Genomic DNA, 14,640 nt, shown 5'->3' with positions numbered 1-14,640 from the left:
GGCCAGTACCATCATCTGTGGAACTAAGTAATGTGATGCCGACACCTTCAAAGGTTATTGTGCCACTCAGGTTGAGCCACCACATTCCTATTACTGATGGTTAAATTTCAAATCACATTAGAATTACAAGATGTAGAACATCCCCAAGCCAGTAAGGAATGTGCTGTGATGAGTAAACCTTTTAAATTCCAGAGGATATAGAGATCTTTTTCTGAAGGGGTGGAATTTTTTACATTTTTTATTACAGTCTTTGAGGGAAATGTGACAAAATCAATACCCCTCCTGCCTGCCTCCCTGTCGGAGGCTGTGGGTGAGGAGATGAGTGAGTATATGAGAGTAAACACTGCCATGGGGACCTGAGTAGAAACCAAGTCACCTGGGACAGACACTGCTGCTCTCCTCTCACAGATACCATTTTTCCCATCTCATCTCACAGCCACCATGTTGTTTGCTGGCACTGACAGTACCGTGGCAGGTCATAACACAAAAGCAAAACTACAAATGTGTACAAATCCTTGTATGGTTATATATTATAACTTTTTGGGGTGATAAATTGCCACAGTTAGGGATTAACAGTAGTTTTGAAATACTCTGTCAAAACATACAGAAACTTAGGAACATACAAAGGAATCAATTTGACTCCAGAAATGGCACTTGAACCAAATGTGAATGAATACACCCTCTCCATGTAGTTGTATAATCTCTCCATCTAGATTCTACATATTGCCATGCAGTGTGTTACACTTGGGACTGTGGGAGCAAGGGAGAAGGTGATCAGGGGGTGTGGATGTTGAGGGGAAAGAAACTCAGAACCGTTACCAACAACTCAGCTGTGAAAATGGACGTGCAGCAAGGTCCCTGAATGCATGCCATATTTTATGTATTCAAGATGAGTTGGATGTCCTTTCTCTGTCTGGCCACTGCCTTTCTGGACCTCTGTAGGGGACACAACACCTTGTTTGAAGGTAGGAAAATAAGCCAAATTAAATTATGACACAATCAATATGATAATGTGTATGCTCTACTGTTTATTACCATGTTCCATGAAATATCTTTGTAAATATGTACAAGAAGCCCTATGCAAATTATTTACTGTACCTGCATTTACTGTACCTGCATTGATACTGCGGGCACTCCTTGGCTGTGGGCACTCCTATGAATGCTCGCAGTTGTGGAAATGAAAACCTGTTATTTGTTTGCGTTCATATATTCTGTTATTTATGCAACATTGATCTGCAAATACTTATTTTCCAATATTATGTTTTTGTGACTGTTTTTTTGGAATGCCCTGCCCATTTGTCTTAGATTCTGCAAACATAAAAACATGGATAGTCTCCATTAGATATATAATATAACTATTCCTGTATTTCAGGATATGACCTGTCTATGTCCAGCTACCACCTGTGTACTCGACATGAGAGCACGGTGGTGAGTAAAGTGTTGTCCTATAAGATCTCTTACACGGTCAGGAGGTTATGTGGCGACTGGCTACCCTGGAAGATGTGTGAGGTCACAGTTTACAAAAAGGCATATCGGACTGAGTACATGAATGTCATCAAAGACGTTTTGAGGTGTTGTGATGGCTATGAACAAGTGGGCAGCTACTGTGCTTTAAGTGAGTATTCTAGCTTGTATTTTAGGATTATTAAAAAAACATATATCTTTTTTTACCTAGGCAAGTCAGTTAAGACAGCCTAGGAACAGTGGGTTATAACTGCCTGTTCAGGGGAAGAACGACAGATTTGTACCTTATCTGCTCGGGGGTTTGAACTTGCAACCTTCCGGTCACTAGTCCAACGCTCTAACCACTAGGCTACCCTGCCGCCTCCTCATGTTGTTCAACATGAAGAGAAAATATGTTTAGGAGAGCACAGAAGTATCTAAAAAGTGTAAGAAATGTTCATCAGTACTATGGGCCTGCCCTAATACTATCAGGACCAGTCGTCATGGAGACTTGTTTATATGGAGCAGCTAACAAAGAACACTAGATGGGGCTGTGGACCAAGAGCACAGTTATAGTTTGCTATTTACAGTGCTCTTTGTAAACATTTAATCGGATACTCTCTCTCTCTCTCTCTCTCTCTCTCTCTCTCTCTCTCTCTCTCTCTCTCTCTCTCTCTCTCTCTCTCTCTCTCTCTCTCTCTCTCTCTCTATCTCTCTCTCTCTCTCATTGATTAAGCTATGAACAGAAGTGGAGAGTTCACTGCTAAGCCAGGGTCCTGTCCTGAGGGTGTTGTGGAGGCACCCAGGAGTGGAGGGTGTGAATGGGACTTAGACTGCCCAGGCTGGAAAAAGTGCTGCCAGAGAGAAGGCCTTTCTCTCTGTACTGACCCTCAGTCTGCAGGTAAGTACACATCCCAGATCAACTTCATAGTGATCAAAGATATACAGGTAAATGCCAAAATAAAGGAAACACCAACATAAAATGTCTTAATAGGGTGTTGGGCCACCACGAACCAGAACAGCTTCAATGCTCTTTGGCATGGATTCTATAAGTGTCTGGAAGTCCATTGAAGGAACGAGACACCATTCTTCCATGAGAAATTCCATAATTTGGTGTTTATTTAATGGTGGTGGAAAAAGCTTTCTCGGGTGCCGCTCCTGATACAGTGCCTTGCGAAAGTATTCGGCCCCCTTGAACTTTGCGACCTTTTGCCACATTTCAGGCTTCAAACATAAAGATATAAAACTATTTTTTTGTGAAGAATCAACAACAAGTGGGACACAATCATGAAGTGGAACGACATTTATTGGATATTTCAAACTTTTTTAACAAATCAAAAACTGAAAAATTGGGCGTGCAAAATTATTCAGCCCCTTTACTTTCAGTGCAGCAAACTCTCTCCAGAAGTTCAGTGAGGATCTCTGAATGATCCAATGTTGACCTAATGTTGACCTAAGTGACTAATGATGATAAATACAATGCACCTGTGTGTAATCAAGTCTCCGTATAAATGCCCCTGCACTGTGATAGTCTCAGAGGTCCGTTAAAAGCGCAGAGAGCATCATGAAGAACAAGGAACACACCAGGCAGGTTCGAGATACTGTTGTGAAGAAGTTTAAAGCCGGATTTGGATACAAAAATATTTCCCAAGCTTTAAACATCCCAAGGAGCACTGTGCAAGCGATAATATTGAAATGGAAGGAGTATCAGACTACTGCAAATCTACCAAGACCTGGCCGTCCCTCTAAACTTTCAGCTCATACAAGGAGAAGACTGATCAGAGATGCAGCCAAGAGGCCCATGATCACTCTGGATGAACTGCAGAGATTTCATGATTGATGATTGTGTCCCACTTGTTGTTGATTCTTCACAAAAAAATACAGTTTTATATCTTTATGTTTGAAGCCTGAAATGTGGCAAAAGGTCGCAAAGTTCAAGGGGGCTGAATACTTTCGCAAGGCACTGTATAGATATTCATTGTATAGTACAGTTACAGAAAATTATATTGTAAACATACTACACTCAGGCATTAGAAGCTGGTGCTTTCACGTCACTGTGACAGCGAAGATAGATTACCAGCGGCTGATATCCATGGACGGGGGAATCCTGAACCACACAAGGCTGCTGCACTCTGTGGTAGGTTCCTGTATCTCCCTATGTTCGTCTCAATGATGGTCCATTATATAGTCCCTATATTTCTCAACGTATGTGCCCAGTATAGGCCATGACCATTCTGTATTGGCTTACAGGTGACTGGAGCGCTGGACTCTTATGACGTCTCTGTATACTATATCAGATCCTGGCCTATATGGCCATTTAGAACCTCCTCCTCTCTGCTGATTAGTTCCCCTGAAATTCTGTCCCTGTCCAACACGACCACAAAGCTGCACCTTCTTCTCATACACATTGAAGAAGTCACCTCGGTGTCAGTTGAAGGTAAGGGGATACTGTACTGTACTGTGGGGCGTAAAACACACGGTTTTCTGGTGGATATAATGATGTGTGTGTTAGAGTTGTTCTCTTGTTACTGAAAACCCTGCTCAGGAAAAGCTGACTCAGTAACACCACAGTGTCCCACTCTGCCTCCACTTCCTCTTTACACTCATCTGTGACATGTTTCCTCTGGAAATGGAAAACTGGCCGTTGACACACACTCACAAAAACACACACCAGTGCGAACACACACACACACACAAAACGAATAGACACACACACTGTATAATGTATATCCTGTACACAGTATCGACTACACATTATGCTGCTGTCCTTTCAGACATGAATGAGTGTAGCCATGCCGCTCTCAGCAGCTGCTCACGTCAGGCAGACTGTACCAACACAGAGGGCTCCTACAGCTGCACCTGCCATCCAGGGTTAATTGATCTCAACCCCAACAACAAAGGGGTACACTGCCAAGGTAAGGACAGGGAGTGGTGTGTACTTACTCTGGGTTATATGAAATTCATGGAAAGATGTAAAAGTTTGTAGCTAACACTCAAACTGTTCATTCTCTTTTCAGCTGCTGACCCTGTGACCTCACTCGTGCCCAGTAATGCCACTCATATGTTCTGGTGGGCCAATGCTACAGAGTTGCCACCCAACAGTACCAGCTATCAGTCCTGGGTCTCCAACTTTACTGATACCCCAATAGCCATAGCTACAACCACAAACAGGAGCATGATGCTGAGCTCGACCCATATACATGCTACTACACATAACCCAGTTAATGCCAGCTCCAACAGGTCTGAGACCAGTACCGCAGTGACACCCTTGAGTACTGTATTGACCTCTAGCAGGCCTGAAATCAGTACAGCTCTCACATCCTGGAGTAGTTCCACCTCACTCCAGCATACCACTAACCCCAACTCTCCAACCCCAACCCTCTCCATCTCGGCCCCCTCTGTACCGGCATGGCAGACACATCGCCAGCAGACCAGCACTATGCCACAAACCAGCCTGGAGCCCACTCTGGTGGTGTCCCTGAGTGTATCACCACCATCTCCATCCACATGCTGTATGGAAATCAATAACACACCCATTATACATTGTCCAACAGCAACAGCTTTAAGCACATGGACTTTTTTAAATATCACTTCTAATATTTTGTTGATAGAAATTCCCCCAATGACTCCCCTGCTGTTTCTAAGAACCCCTGAGGCTGTTTGCATAATATTCTCCAAAGTGCTCCACATACATCATTAATAATCATAATTTTAAAAAAATAGACTCTCAAAGTCATTCCTAATTGATAAAATTATATTTCATAGAAGTTGAGATTTATTACTGTCTCCCTTCTCCCCCAGACCCTGCCCCCATCACCAACCTGCAGGCTTCCAGCGTCACTGGCTCCTCCTTCTGCGTGTCCTGGATGACTGGCCAATCCCAGAGTGGGTTTAGCTTTCTGGTGGTGCTGATGGAGGGGTCAAAGGTCAGGGGACGCTGGGAGACGGGGTTGTCAGTCTGGGAGGTGCCATTGTTGAAGCCTGGGGTTCTCCACAACGTTACTGTCATTTCCTGTCCCTATGGGAGTCAGGGGGCCAGCCTGCTGGTTAAGACTGGTAAGTTCCATGTAAAGAATGTGTTTAAAATGTAAAATTTCTGTCATCTTTTTCAGTTTTGTTATGTCAATATCACTTCAAATGTGTGCATACTTAAACTGATGCAGTACATTTGAGCTATGTGTGCTTTATGAATAAGGAGGCTGATATGGTGTGCCCTATGCTGCTGGCCAAAGCCATCTGAACAAGGACAAGAGGAAAGCCCTCTATTATTCATTACACACTGACACAGCAATATGATTTGGTTTCACTTACGAAAGCTCTTTCACGTTATGCTGACTCTTATAGCAGATATGAAACTGTTCTAGTGACTACAGTGCTTTGGCTGGATGTGTGTATCCAATTCACAGCTGCACAGACACTTGGAGCAACAGCTCACCTGACCAATGTGCAGTTCACTGATGCCCTGCTGGACCCTGCTAGCCAGATGTATCAGAATCTTAGTCGTAGTATTATGGAAGAGGTAGGAGACTACCACACAACGGCTGCTTTGACAAATGTTTTTTGAATGTTTACAAATGTTGAATGTTTGAATGTTGTCATTATCCTCACTTATAGAACATGGAATGAATGAAAGACACTTAAACATGTTTTGTAGTTGTTACATGTTGTAGTTTCTATCAAATGACAGACACGAACACACTGTCTCCTCTAACTGTCCCACAGATCCTCCAGTCTCTCCCTCCTGATATTCTGGCCCTGGTAAACTCAGGAGATGTGAGGGTTCAGATCACAGGCCTGGCCCCCGGCAGTGTAGTAGTGAACTTCACCATCATCTTCACACCCAGTCAGTCCCTGGACATCCTGAAAGTGTCCTCTGTTCTGATGCAGGCCCTACAGAACAGCTCCAGATACACTGTTGACAGCAACAACACCAGCATAGATGGTAACGCTGTCTTAACCTTGTACAGTTGTTAGAATACGTAGACTTTGATAAAAGGATGTGTACAAGATAATGTGCCAGGTTCTCCAATGGGCCTTTCTTGAAAATTATTATTTGAATTAATGTGACCTCCTGCTTAAATATAGGTTGAATATGAAATAAGATAACTCTGTTAGCATTATATGGAAAACACATTTAGTGATACCAATCTGCATAAACTGTTAACCTGATATTCAATGGCAGATTTTTGTTGTTTCTAACAGATGTTGATGAGTGCAGTACAGGGGACATGGACTGCTCCCCATGGGGCCAGTGCACTAACACCTGGGGCTCCTACAGTTGTCTCTGTCTGGATGGATTCACGGACTCTAACCCCTCTAGGCCGGGACGGGTCTGTTCAGGTAGACAAAATGGAGTAATCGCTTTCACATTTTTGATAGTCTAAATTCAGATCTGGATATGGTTACTAGCGTATTCGTCTCACACTGCCTAATCAGTTCACTACAGTTCAAACTGTAATTGTCTTTTTTTTTGTTTCCATACAGCACCTATGTCCGCAACAACACCTATGTTCGCAACCACAACAAACACTCCGGTTACAACCAGCAATACAGTGTCAACCACTACCACCTACAATACAACCTCAATTACATCCAACAATACAGATGCAGCTACAATGAACGCACCCGTTACAACCACTGTCAACAATACAGTTAGAATCAACAACACAGTTTCAACCAAAACTCCAGTCACAATCACAACCATGGCGCCAGTTACAACCTCAACCATCACTGAAGTTCCTACAAAAATGACCAGCGGTCTCATCAAAACCAGTCTGCAGCCTGAGACTCCTACATCTCTGGCTCCTCTGGTCTCTTATACAGAAGCCATCTCAGTGGAGTGCAGGGCCAGTGCCATCACGGTGACAGTGGCCAGGGACTTCCTGTGGTCGGGGCACATTGGGGACTCTTCCCTGTTCCTAGGGACACAGGAGTGTGGCGTGAACGGAGGGAACAGTAGCCACGTCCAACTGACGGTGGCGTGGGACGAGTGTAACACACAGCTCTTATATGTGAGTCAGTAAACTTGTCAGTCAGTGGCTAGAGGGTGCTACCTACTGCCCCCTTGTGTCACAAAGAGCATAGTTTCTGGTGTGTTTTGGCTAAATAAAAGGTTATTCTATAATGCACAAAACAGACCTGGATTTAACAGGTTAAAATGTCCTTATTTATGTACCATTTATTCTATACATTAAAAACATGAAGCCTGTGACCATGGTATCTTGTAGGTGCAGGTGTTGGATGACCAAACTAGATTGAACTGTCCTCATGGTCTGTTAGAAAATAAAATAACTCATTTCCCATTTTAACTTTTGCACTTCAGAACAGCACTCACTACACTGCTCAGGTGATTCTGTACAACTCTATGAGCTCTCAGCTCTTGCCTGATGACACTACAAGGGTTCCCACAGTATGGCTGAAGGTCCCCATCATGTGTACCTTCAGGAGGAGCATCATCATCTCCTCTGGTTACAGCACCGCAGGGTACGCTCTGCCAAGCGCCATGGTTACCTTATCTATGTCACTATGGTCACATCCACCTCCTTCCACCTTTTAACTCCCCCAAATCAGTGCTCAGCTAGACTGAAAAATAAACATGTCTAGAACCCAATTTTACCTCACTACTCAAATACATGCTTGCAAATATCTCTCTTATTAACAGAGTGTATTTGAATATTCAGTATCCATGATATATTTAGCTATTTATTTACATCATATCTTATGGTGTATTGACAGGTATGATATGATCAATGATGCTGTCATGGGCTCAGGGACGTTCTACGTGACATTTCAGCTCCTGAATGGAATGTCACCCCTACCCCAGAACTACAGCCTGTCTCCTGAGGAGGACGTTGTGGTCGAGGTCAGCGTTGACTCCACGGTTGCCCAGATCAAAGTGGTCATCAACAAGTGCTGGGCCACCCAGAGCAGCAACCCCTTAGAACCAACAACATATGTTTTTCTGGAAAACAGGTCTGTTCTACAATTGCTTTTGAAGGTGCCCTATTATAGTTAGCTTAGATGCTAGGTTTTCATTCCGTGGCATATAATAGAATACCATTTATATGTATTGTCCAACCGAGGATGGACATTTGCTTGAAGATTGAGATGTGTTTGGGTACTTTCTAAGCTTTGTGCCGGTAATCTGTCTCTCTCTTTCTCATCAGCTGTCCCCTCCCAAACACATACACCACAGTCGTGGAGAACGGCAACTCCAGCAAGTCTCGCCTGTCTCTTCGCATCTTCTCCTACATCAACCTGAATGTCATCTACCTGCACTGCCAGATTCAGATCTGTATCGAGACTGGCTCAGCCACCTGCCAGCCTGTGAGCATCTGTCCAGATGTATTCATACTGTACTACTCAAATATATAGTATTTACTTTGATGTCTAGATTTACTGTCCAACCAGGGGTTAAATGGGGTATTTGGAGGTGGGGAAGCTCTGGCAGGTTGAATGAAAGGGTTATGCCAAGATTAGGGTTAGAATTAGGGTTAGTGTTACTGCTGTAAGTACAATGTATTACTATTCTAGGGTCTGCCTGTCTCTCGCTTTGATCCGGGTATCTCCAGTTCAATTTAACCACTGTGTTCAACCCCTTTGATATGACTACCTAGAGGCTCTTGAAAAATGCTCTACTTGGAGAATGTTTAATTATACTGAACAAAAGTGTAAACAAAACATGTAAAGTGTTGATCCCATGTTTCATGAGCTGAAATGAAAGATCCCAGAAAAAGCTTTCCCTCTCAAATGTTGTGCACAAATGTGTTTAAATCTCTGTTAGTGAGCATTTCTCCTTTGCCAAGATAATCCATCCATCTGACAAACAGCATGGTCATTACACAGGTGCACCTTGTTCTGGGGACAATAAAATGCCACTCTAAAATGTGCAGTTGTGTCACACAACACAATGCCACAGATGTCTCAAGTTTTGGGGGAACGTGCAATTCGCATGCTGACTGCAGGAATATCCACCAGAGCTGTTGTGAGAGATTTTAATGTTAATTTCTCTACCATAAGTCGTCTCCAACGTCGTTTTAGAGAATTTGGCAGTACATCCAACCGGCGCACAACCGCAGACCACGTGCAACCACGCCAGCCCTGGACCTCCACATCCGGCTTTTTCACCTGCGGGATTGTCTGAGACCAGCCACCTGGACAGCTGATGAAACTGTGGGTTTGTACAATTCTGCACAAACTGTCAGAAACCACCTCAGGGAAGCTCATCTGCATGCTCGTCATCCTCAATAGGGTCTTGACCTGACTGCAGATCGGCTTCGTAATCAACTTCAGTGGGCTAATCTCACCTTCAATGGCTACTGGCACGCTGGAGAAGTGTGCTCTTCACGTATGAATCCCTGTTTCAACAGTACCGGGCAGATGGTAAACAGCTTGTATGTCGTCATGTGGGCAAGCAGTTTGCTGATGTCAACGTTGTGAACAGTGCCCCATGGTGAAGTTATGGTATGGCAGGCATAAGTTTCGGACAACGAACACAATTTAATTTTATCGATGGCAATTTGAATGCACAGAGATACCTTGACCAGATCCTGAGGCCCATTGCTGTGTCATTTATCCGCTGCCATCACCTCATATTTCAGCATGATGTCGCAAGGGTCTGTACACAACTTCTGGAAGCTGAAAATGTCCCAGTTCTTCCATGGCCTGCATACCCACCAGACATGTTGCTCATTGAGCAGGTTTGGGATGCTCTGGATCTACATGTTCCAGTTCCCGCCAATATGGAGTAACTTTATGCGATGGAGATGTGTTGCGCTTCATGAGGCAAATGGTGGTCACACCAGAAACTGACTGGTTTTCTGATCCCCCGCCACATTTTTTTAAGGTATCTGTGACCAACAGATTCATATCTGTATTCCCAGTCATGTAAAATCTATAGATTAGGACCTCATTTATTTATTTCAATTGACTGATTTCCTTATTTGAACTGTAACTCTGTAAAATCTTTTAAATATGTGCATGTTGCGTTTATATTTTTGTTCAGTGTAGTTCAATGCTGTTCTCTTTCCATAATAATTTCCTTTGTCAGGATTGCTTGGGCGGACAGAAAGATTCTCCAACCTAATTGGAACAGCAAAAGCATCCTGTGGACCATTGCTTAGATCACACAAAGGTACAGTAAATGCATTTCAAAGTGTGACTGCATCAAAATAAACTATACTGTGACAACGTGATGACTAGGCTACTGATAATTTCATAGACAGCCAAGTCCAAAATGATTGGCACCCTTGATAAAGATGAGCAAAAAGAATATATCAAATAAATCATGCAAATACAGAGCTATAAATGGGAAAGTATATTATTTTATACTAATACAATTGCTCACCCAAAAGAGATGGTGTAACTTGTAATATTGTTTTCTCTCAAAAGGATAGGGGTCAAAATGATTGTCACCCATTTTTAATACCTTTCAATACCTCACCTTGCGAGGAAAACGGCAATGAGCCTTTTTCTAAAACGTTTTAGGAGATTGGAGAACACATTGGGAGGGATTCATGTCATTCCATTTTGAAGGTCAACGGCATCATAAACTTTACCCAGTACCAGGACATTTTAGATAAAAACCTGGTTGGCTCTGCCAGGAGGCTGAAACTTGTCCACAGGTGGATCTTCCAGTAAGACAATGACCCCAAGCACACATCAAGAAATTGTTCATTGACCCCCCAAAAAATCAACATTTTGCAAGACTTGAACCCCATTGAAAACCTGTGGTTTGAAATGAAGAGGGCAGTCCATAAGGGTAGACGAAGGATATCAAGGATCTGGAAAGATTCTGTATGGTGGAATGGTCTAAGATCCCTCCTAATGTGTTCTCCAATCTAATAACACATTTTAGAAAAAGGCTCAGGGTGGTTTGTACGAGGCTACATGATGTATAGGATGATCAACTGTACATATTGTGGAGTTAATATATTCTGACGTGTTTTCTGGCAGTGCCCGTCGAAGAGAGATCTGATACTCTTCGTCTGGTGGGCTACAGTTTACTGGGAATAGGACTATTCCTCCTCTTTATCGGGAGTCTCTCTTCCTTGTTCTTCAGCCACAGGAAGCGAATTGGAACCTACAGCTTCAGCCTCAAACCCAAACAAGATAACTATACCTATCATGTTTTCAATACTTAGTGCTGGAACACTTTTAGGCTAGTTTTAGTGAACTCAAAGACATAGTAAAGTTGGTTGCCTAGTAGTCAGAAATGAAGAGGTCAATGCAGATAATTATGATTAAACTAAGGCATATTATTAAAACACTAAGTGTATCAAAAGGGCAGAATTCATTATTAATTTGGATCAGGATCAGGGTCTCTTCAATTTTTTCAACATTGATACATTTAAATACATACTGTATACAAAGCACTGTTTGCCTTGGAAATTAATGTTGTCTTGTTAGGATTTGTATAGTGAATCTTATTTAAAAAATATCATATATTCTGCAATCCCTTCATCTTCTTTTAAACTGATATTTTTCTATAACTGAGAAAATCTATCATTTATAAATATGGAAAATGCATGTATTTTATAAGTATATCCTGAAGTCTTCTAAAGTCAATAGCAGAAACATCCTGAAATATTGACCTGCTAAAATATGTGAAATATGTTCATAAACGAACAACTAGAAATAAAAAGGAATTATTTGTATATTGGAACATTTGTAGCAGAGGGAGAGAATATTCCCCCAATCTTTATGTATGAGGTGAAATGCTGAATTTGTGATACAATCTAAGAACTACTGTAATGATCCATACACTAGAGGACACTGTTGGTTGGGTCATTGCATAAAAAAATAAACATAGGTAGGACAACAGATGTTGTGATTTCACAGTGTTATGATATCATGAATAAGATATGGTCACACTGTAAACATTTTGGATGATTGACATTAGCTAACATTACATGAGGGTATTGCACATTTACCAAATACATCAAAGACTTGGTGGTCTATATGTCTGTGCTGCGTGCATGTGTAAATGTGCAGGCCGGGCCCATCATGTGTATGATGACTTCACACCACCACTTAACACACACCTTTGTGACACACACACCTTTCTCTCTCTGAGAGGCGAGCCCTGTGGAGGGATACATGGTAAACAGCAGGAGGTTGGTTTCTTTCAGAGGCGTACCCTGGAGACCAGGAGGGTGGTGGGATGGGGGGGTACAATCTGTGTGGACGAGGACTGATAAACCCTACCCCAATTAACCCATGCAACCCCAACCCACCTTCTTACTGGCAACCCATTTCTATGGAAACATGGGTGGGGTAGAAGTAGGGAGGAGGATGTGAGGGGGGATGGAGGAAGGGAGGGTGAAACGGTGATCTGAGGCAAAGTATCAAAGGAACAAACCTCCATCAAAAGAAAACAAAAATAGTTGATTGTTACAGTTATAGAGCGTCGCACAGTTGGCCCAGCGTCGTTCGGGTTAGGGTTTGGCCGGGGTAGGCCATCATTGTAAATAAGAACTTGCCTAGTTAAATAAAGGTTCAATTAAATGTTTAAAAAATACCCACATTGTAAAGCTGAGTGAACTGTAGATTCAAAATCTAATCAAATTGTATTTGTCTCATGCACCGAATATAACAGGTGTAGACGTTACCGTGAAATGCTTACTTACAAGCCCTTAACCAACAATGCAGTTCAAGAAATTAAGTTAAGAAAATATTTACAAATAAACTAAAGTAAAAAAAATTAAGTAACACAATAAAATAACAATAATGAGGATATGTACAGGGGATTCCGGTACCTAATCAATGTGCGGGCATACAGGTTAGTCGAGGTAATTTATACATGTAGGTAGGGGTAAAGTTGGGGGGGGGGGTCAATGTAAGAGTCCAGGTGGCCATCTGATTAATTGTTCAGCAGTCTTATGGCTTGGGGTTAGAAGCTGTTAAGGAGCCTTTTGGTCCTAGACTTCTCGCTCTGGTACCGCTTGACATGCGTAGCAGAGAGAACAGTCTATGACTTGGGTAACTGGAGTCATCGACAATTTTTCGGGCCAGCCTCTGACACTGCCTAGTATATAGGTCCTGGATGGCAGGAAGCTTGGCCACAGTGATGTACTGGGCCTTATGCAGTACCCTCTGAATCGCCTTACGGTCGGATGCCGAGCAGTTGCCATACCAGGCGGTGATGGAACCGGAAGTTGCCATACCAGTACCCACCAGTATGATATAACATCCTCCTTCAATCAAATTCATCCAATGATTTTCAGCACCATAGGTTTGATTCCCAATTATCCACTTCTGCAATTTTGTTGATTTCATTTCACTCCAAAAATTAACAAGTAGGTGTTTTTCCCCTGATCTAATTACCTAATTAAGGATTCCTTTAGCAATGAATCTGGCTTTAAGAACATTAGCCAGGGTTTTTGTTCACCCCTGTGGTGTGCAGATGTGTTGGATCATCCATAATATTCACAGAGTGAATAAGAAAACACTGCACTGAATTTCCAAAGAACCCCAATTGTTAAATACCACTATGAGTGTCTGGGAGTCCTTTCCAAACATATTACATCGAATCTGGGGACTAGGCAGGGCCACAGAAGACTAATGTCTTTCTTTTTAACATCCCAATAAACAGTATTCTAAGAGGCAGCTGAGCCAAACATCCATATAATGGCGGCAAATTGATCTTTCTGTCCTTTTTTCCTTCATCCTTCCCCTCCTCTCTTCCATCCTCAGTCCATTTGGCAGGTAGGAGGCACAGACAGCATTTATCACCCTAACTGCTGGTCTGTCTGTCTGTCATCTCCCTGGGCTTTCAGACCATTACTAATTCATGTTCTCTCTTCCTCTTACTTTCAGCCCATTGTCTGTTCATTTGCCATTAACAGCCAGGGCTGAATCTAAGCACCTCAACTACATAATTACTGCTGGTGGTGAGGATATTCACCACGCGCGTGCGCCATCGTGCATACATTTATTTTGTCCCCCTACACCAAATGCGATCATGGCACACAGGTTAAAATATCAAAACAAACTCTGAACCAATTATATAAATTTGGGGACAGTTCGAAAAGTATTAAACATTTTTGGCAATTTAGCTAGTTAGCTTGCACTTGCTTGCTTATTTGTCCTATTTAGCTAGCTTGCTGTTGCTAGCTAATTTGTCCTGGATATAAACATTAGGTTGTTATCTTAACTGAAATGCACAAGGTCCTCTACTCTGACAATTAATCCACACAT

At 42.5% G+C, this 14,640-nt stretch overlaps 1 protein-coding gene across 1 annotated transcript; it reads left to right on the top strand.

Annotated features, from left to right (window-relative positions):
* The first annotated feature begins 889 nt into the window (after nucleotides 1–889).
* Nucleotides 890–8,948, top strand: LOC110536849 (uromodulin-like 1). Its single transcript, XM_090191376.1, has 14 exons — nucleotides 890–965; nucleotides 1,373–1,615; nucleotides 3,471–3,580; nucleotides 3,694–3,880; nucleotides 4,218–4,358; nucleotides 4,461–4,544; nucleotides 5,245–5,530; nucleotides 5,791–5,962; nucleotides 6,097–6,385; nucleotides 6,646–6,783; nucleotides 6,928–7,454; nucleotides 7,733–7,926; nucleotides 8,179–8,415; nucleotides 8,610–8,948. Exons 1-14 carry the CDS (start codon nucleotides 890–892, stop codon nucleotides 8,815–8,817), a joined length of 2,892 nt encoding a protein of 963 aa, XP_090047502.1. The 3' UTR covers nucleotides 8,818–8,948.
* Nucleotides 8,949–14,640: the final 5,692 nt, after the last annotated feature.

The sequence above is a fragment of the Oncorhynchus mykiss genome, chromosome 12, assembly GCF_057628025.1.
Source record: "Oncorhynchus mykiss isolate SJ-2025 chromosome 12, ASM5762802v1, whole genome shotgun sequence".
Taxonomy (NCBI): domain Eukaryota; kingdom Metazoa; phylum Chordata; class Actinopteri; order Salmoniformes; family Salmonidae; genus Oncorhynchus; species Oncorhynchus mykiss.
The sequence above is the reverse complement of the archived record's forward strand: the minus strand, read 5'-3'. Positions and strand labels throughout refer to the sequence as shown.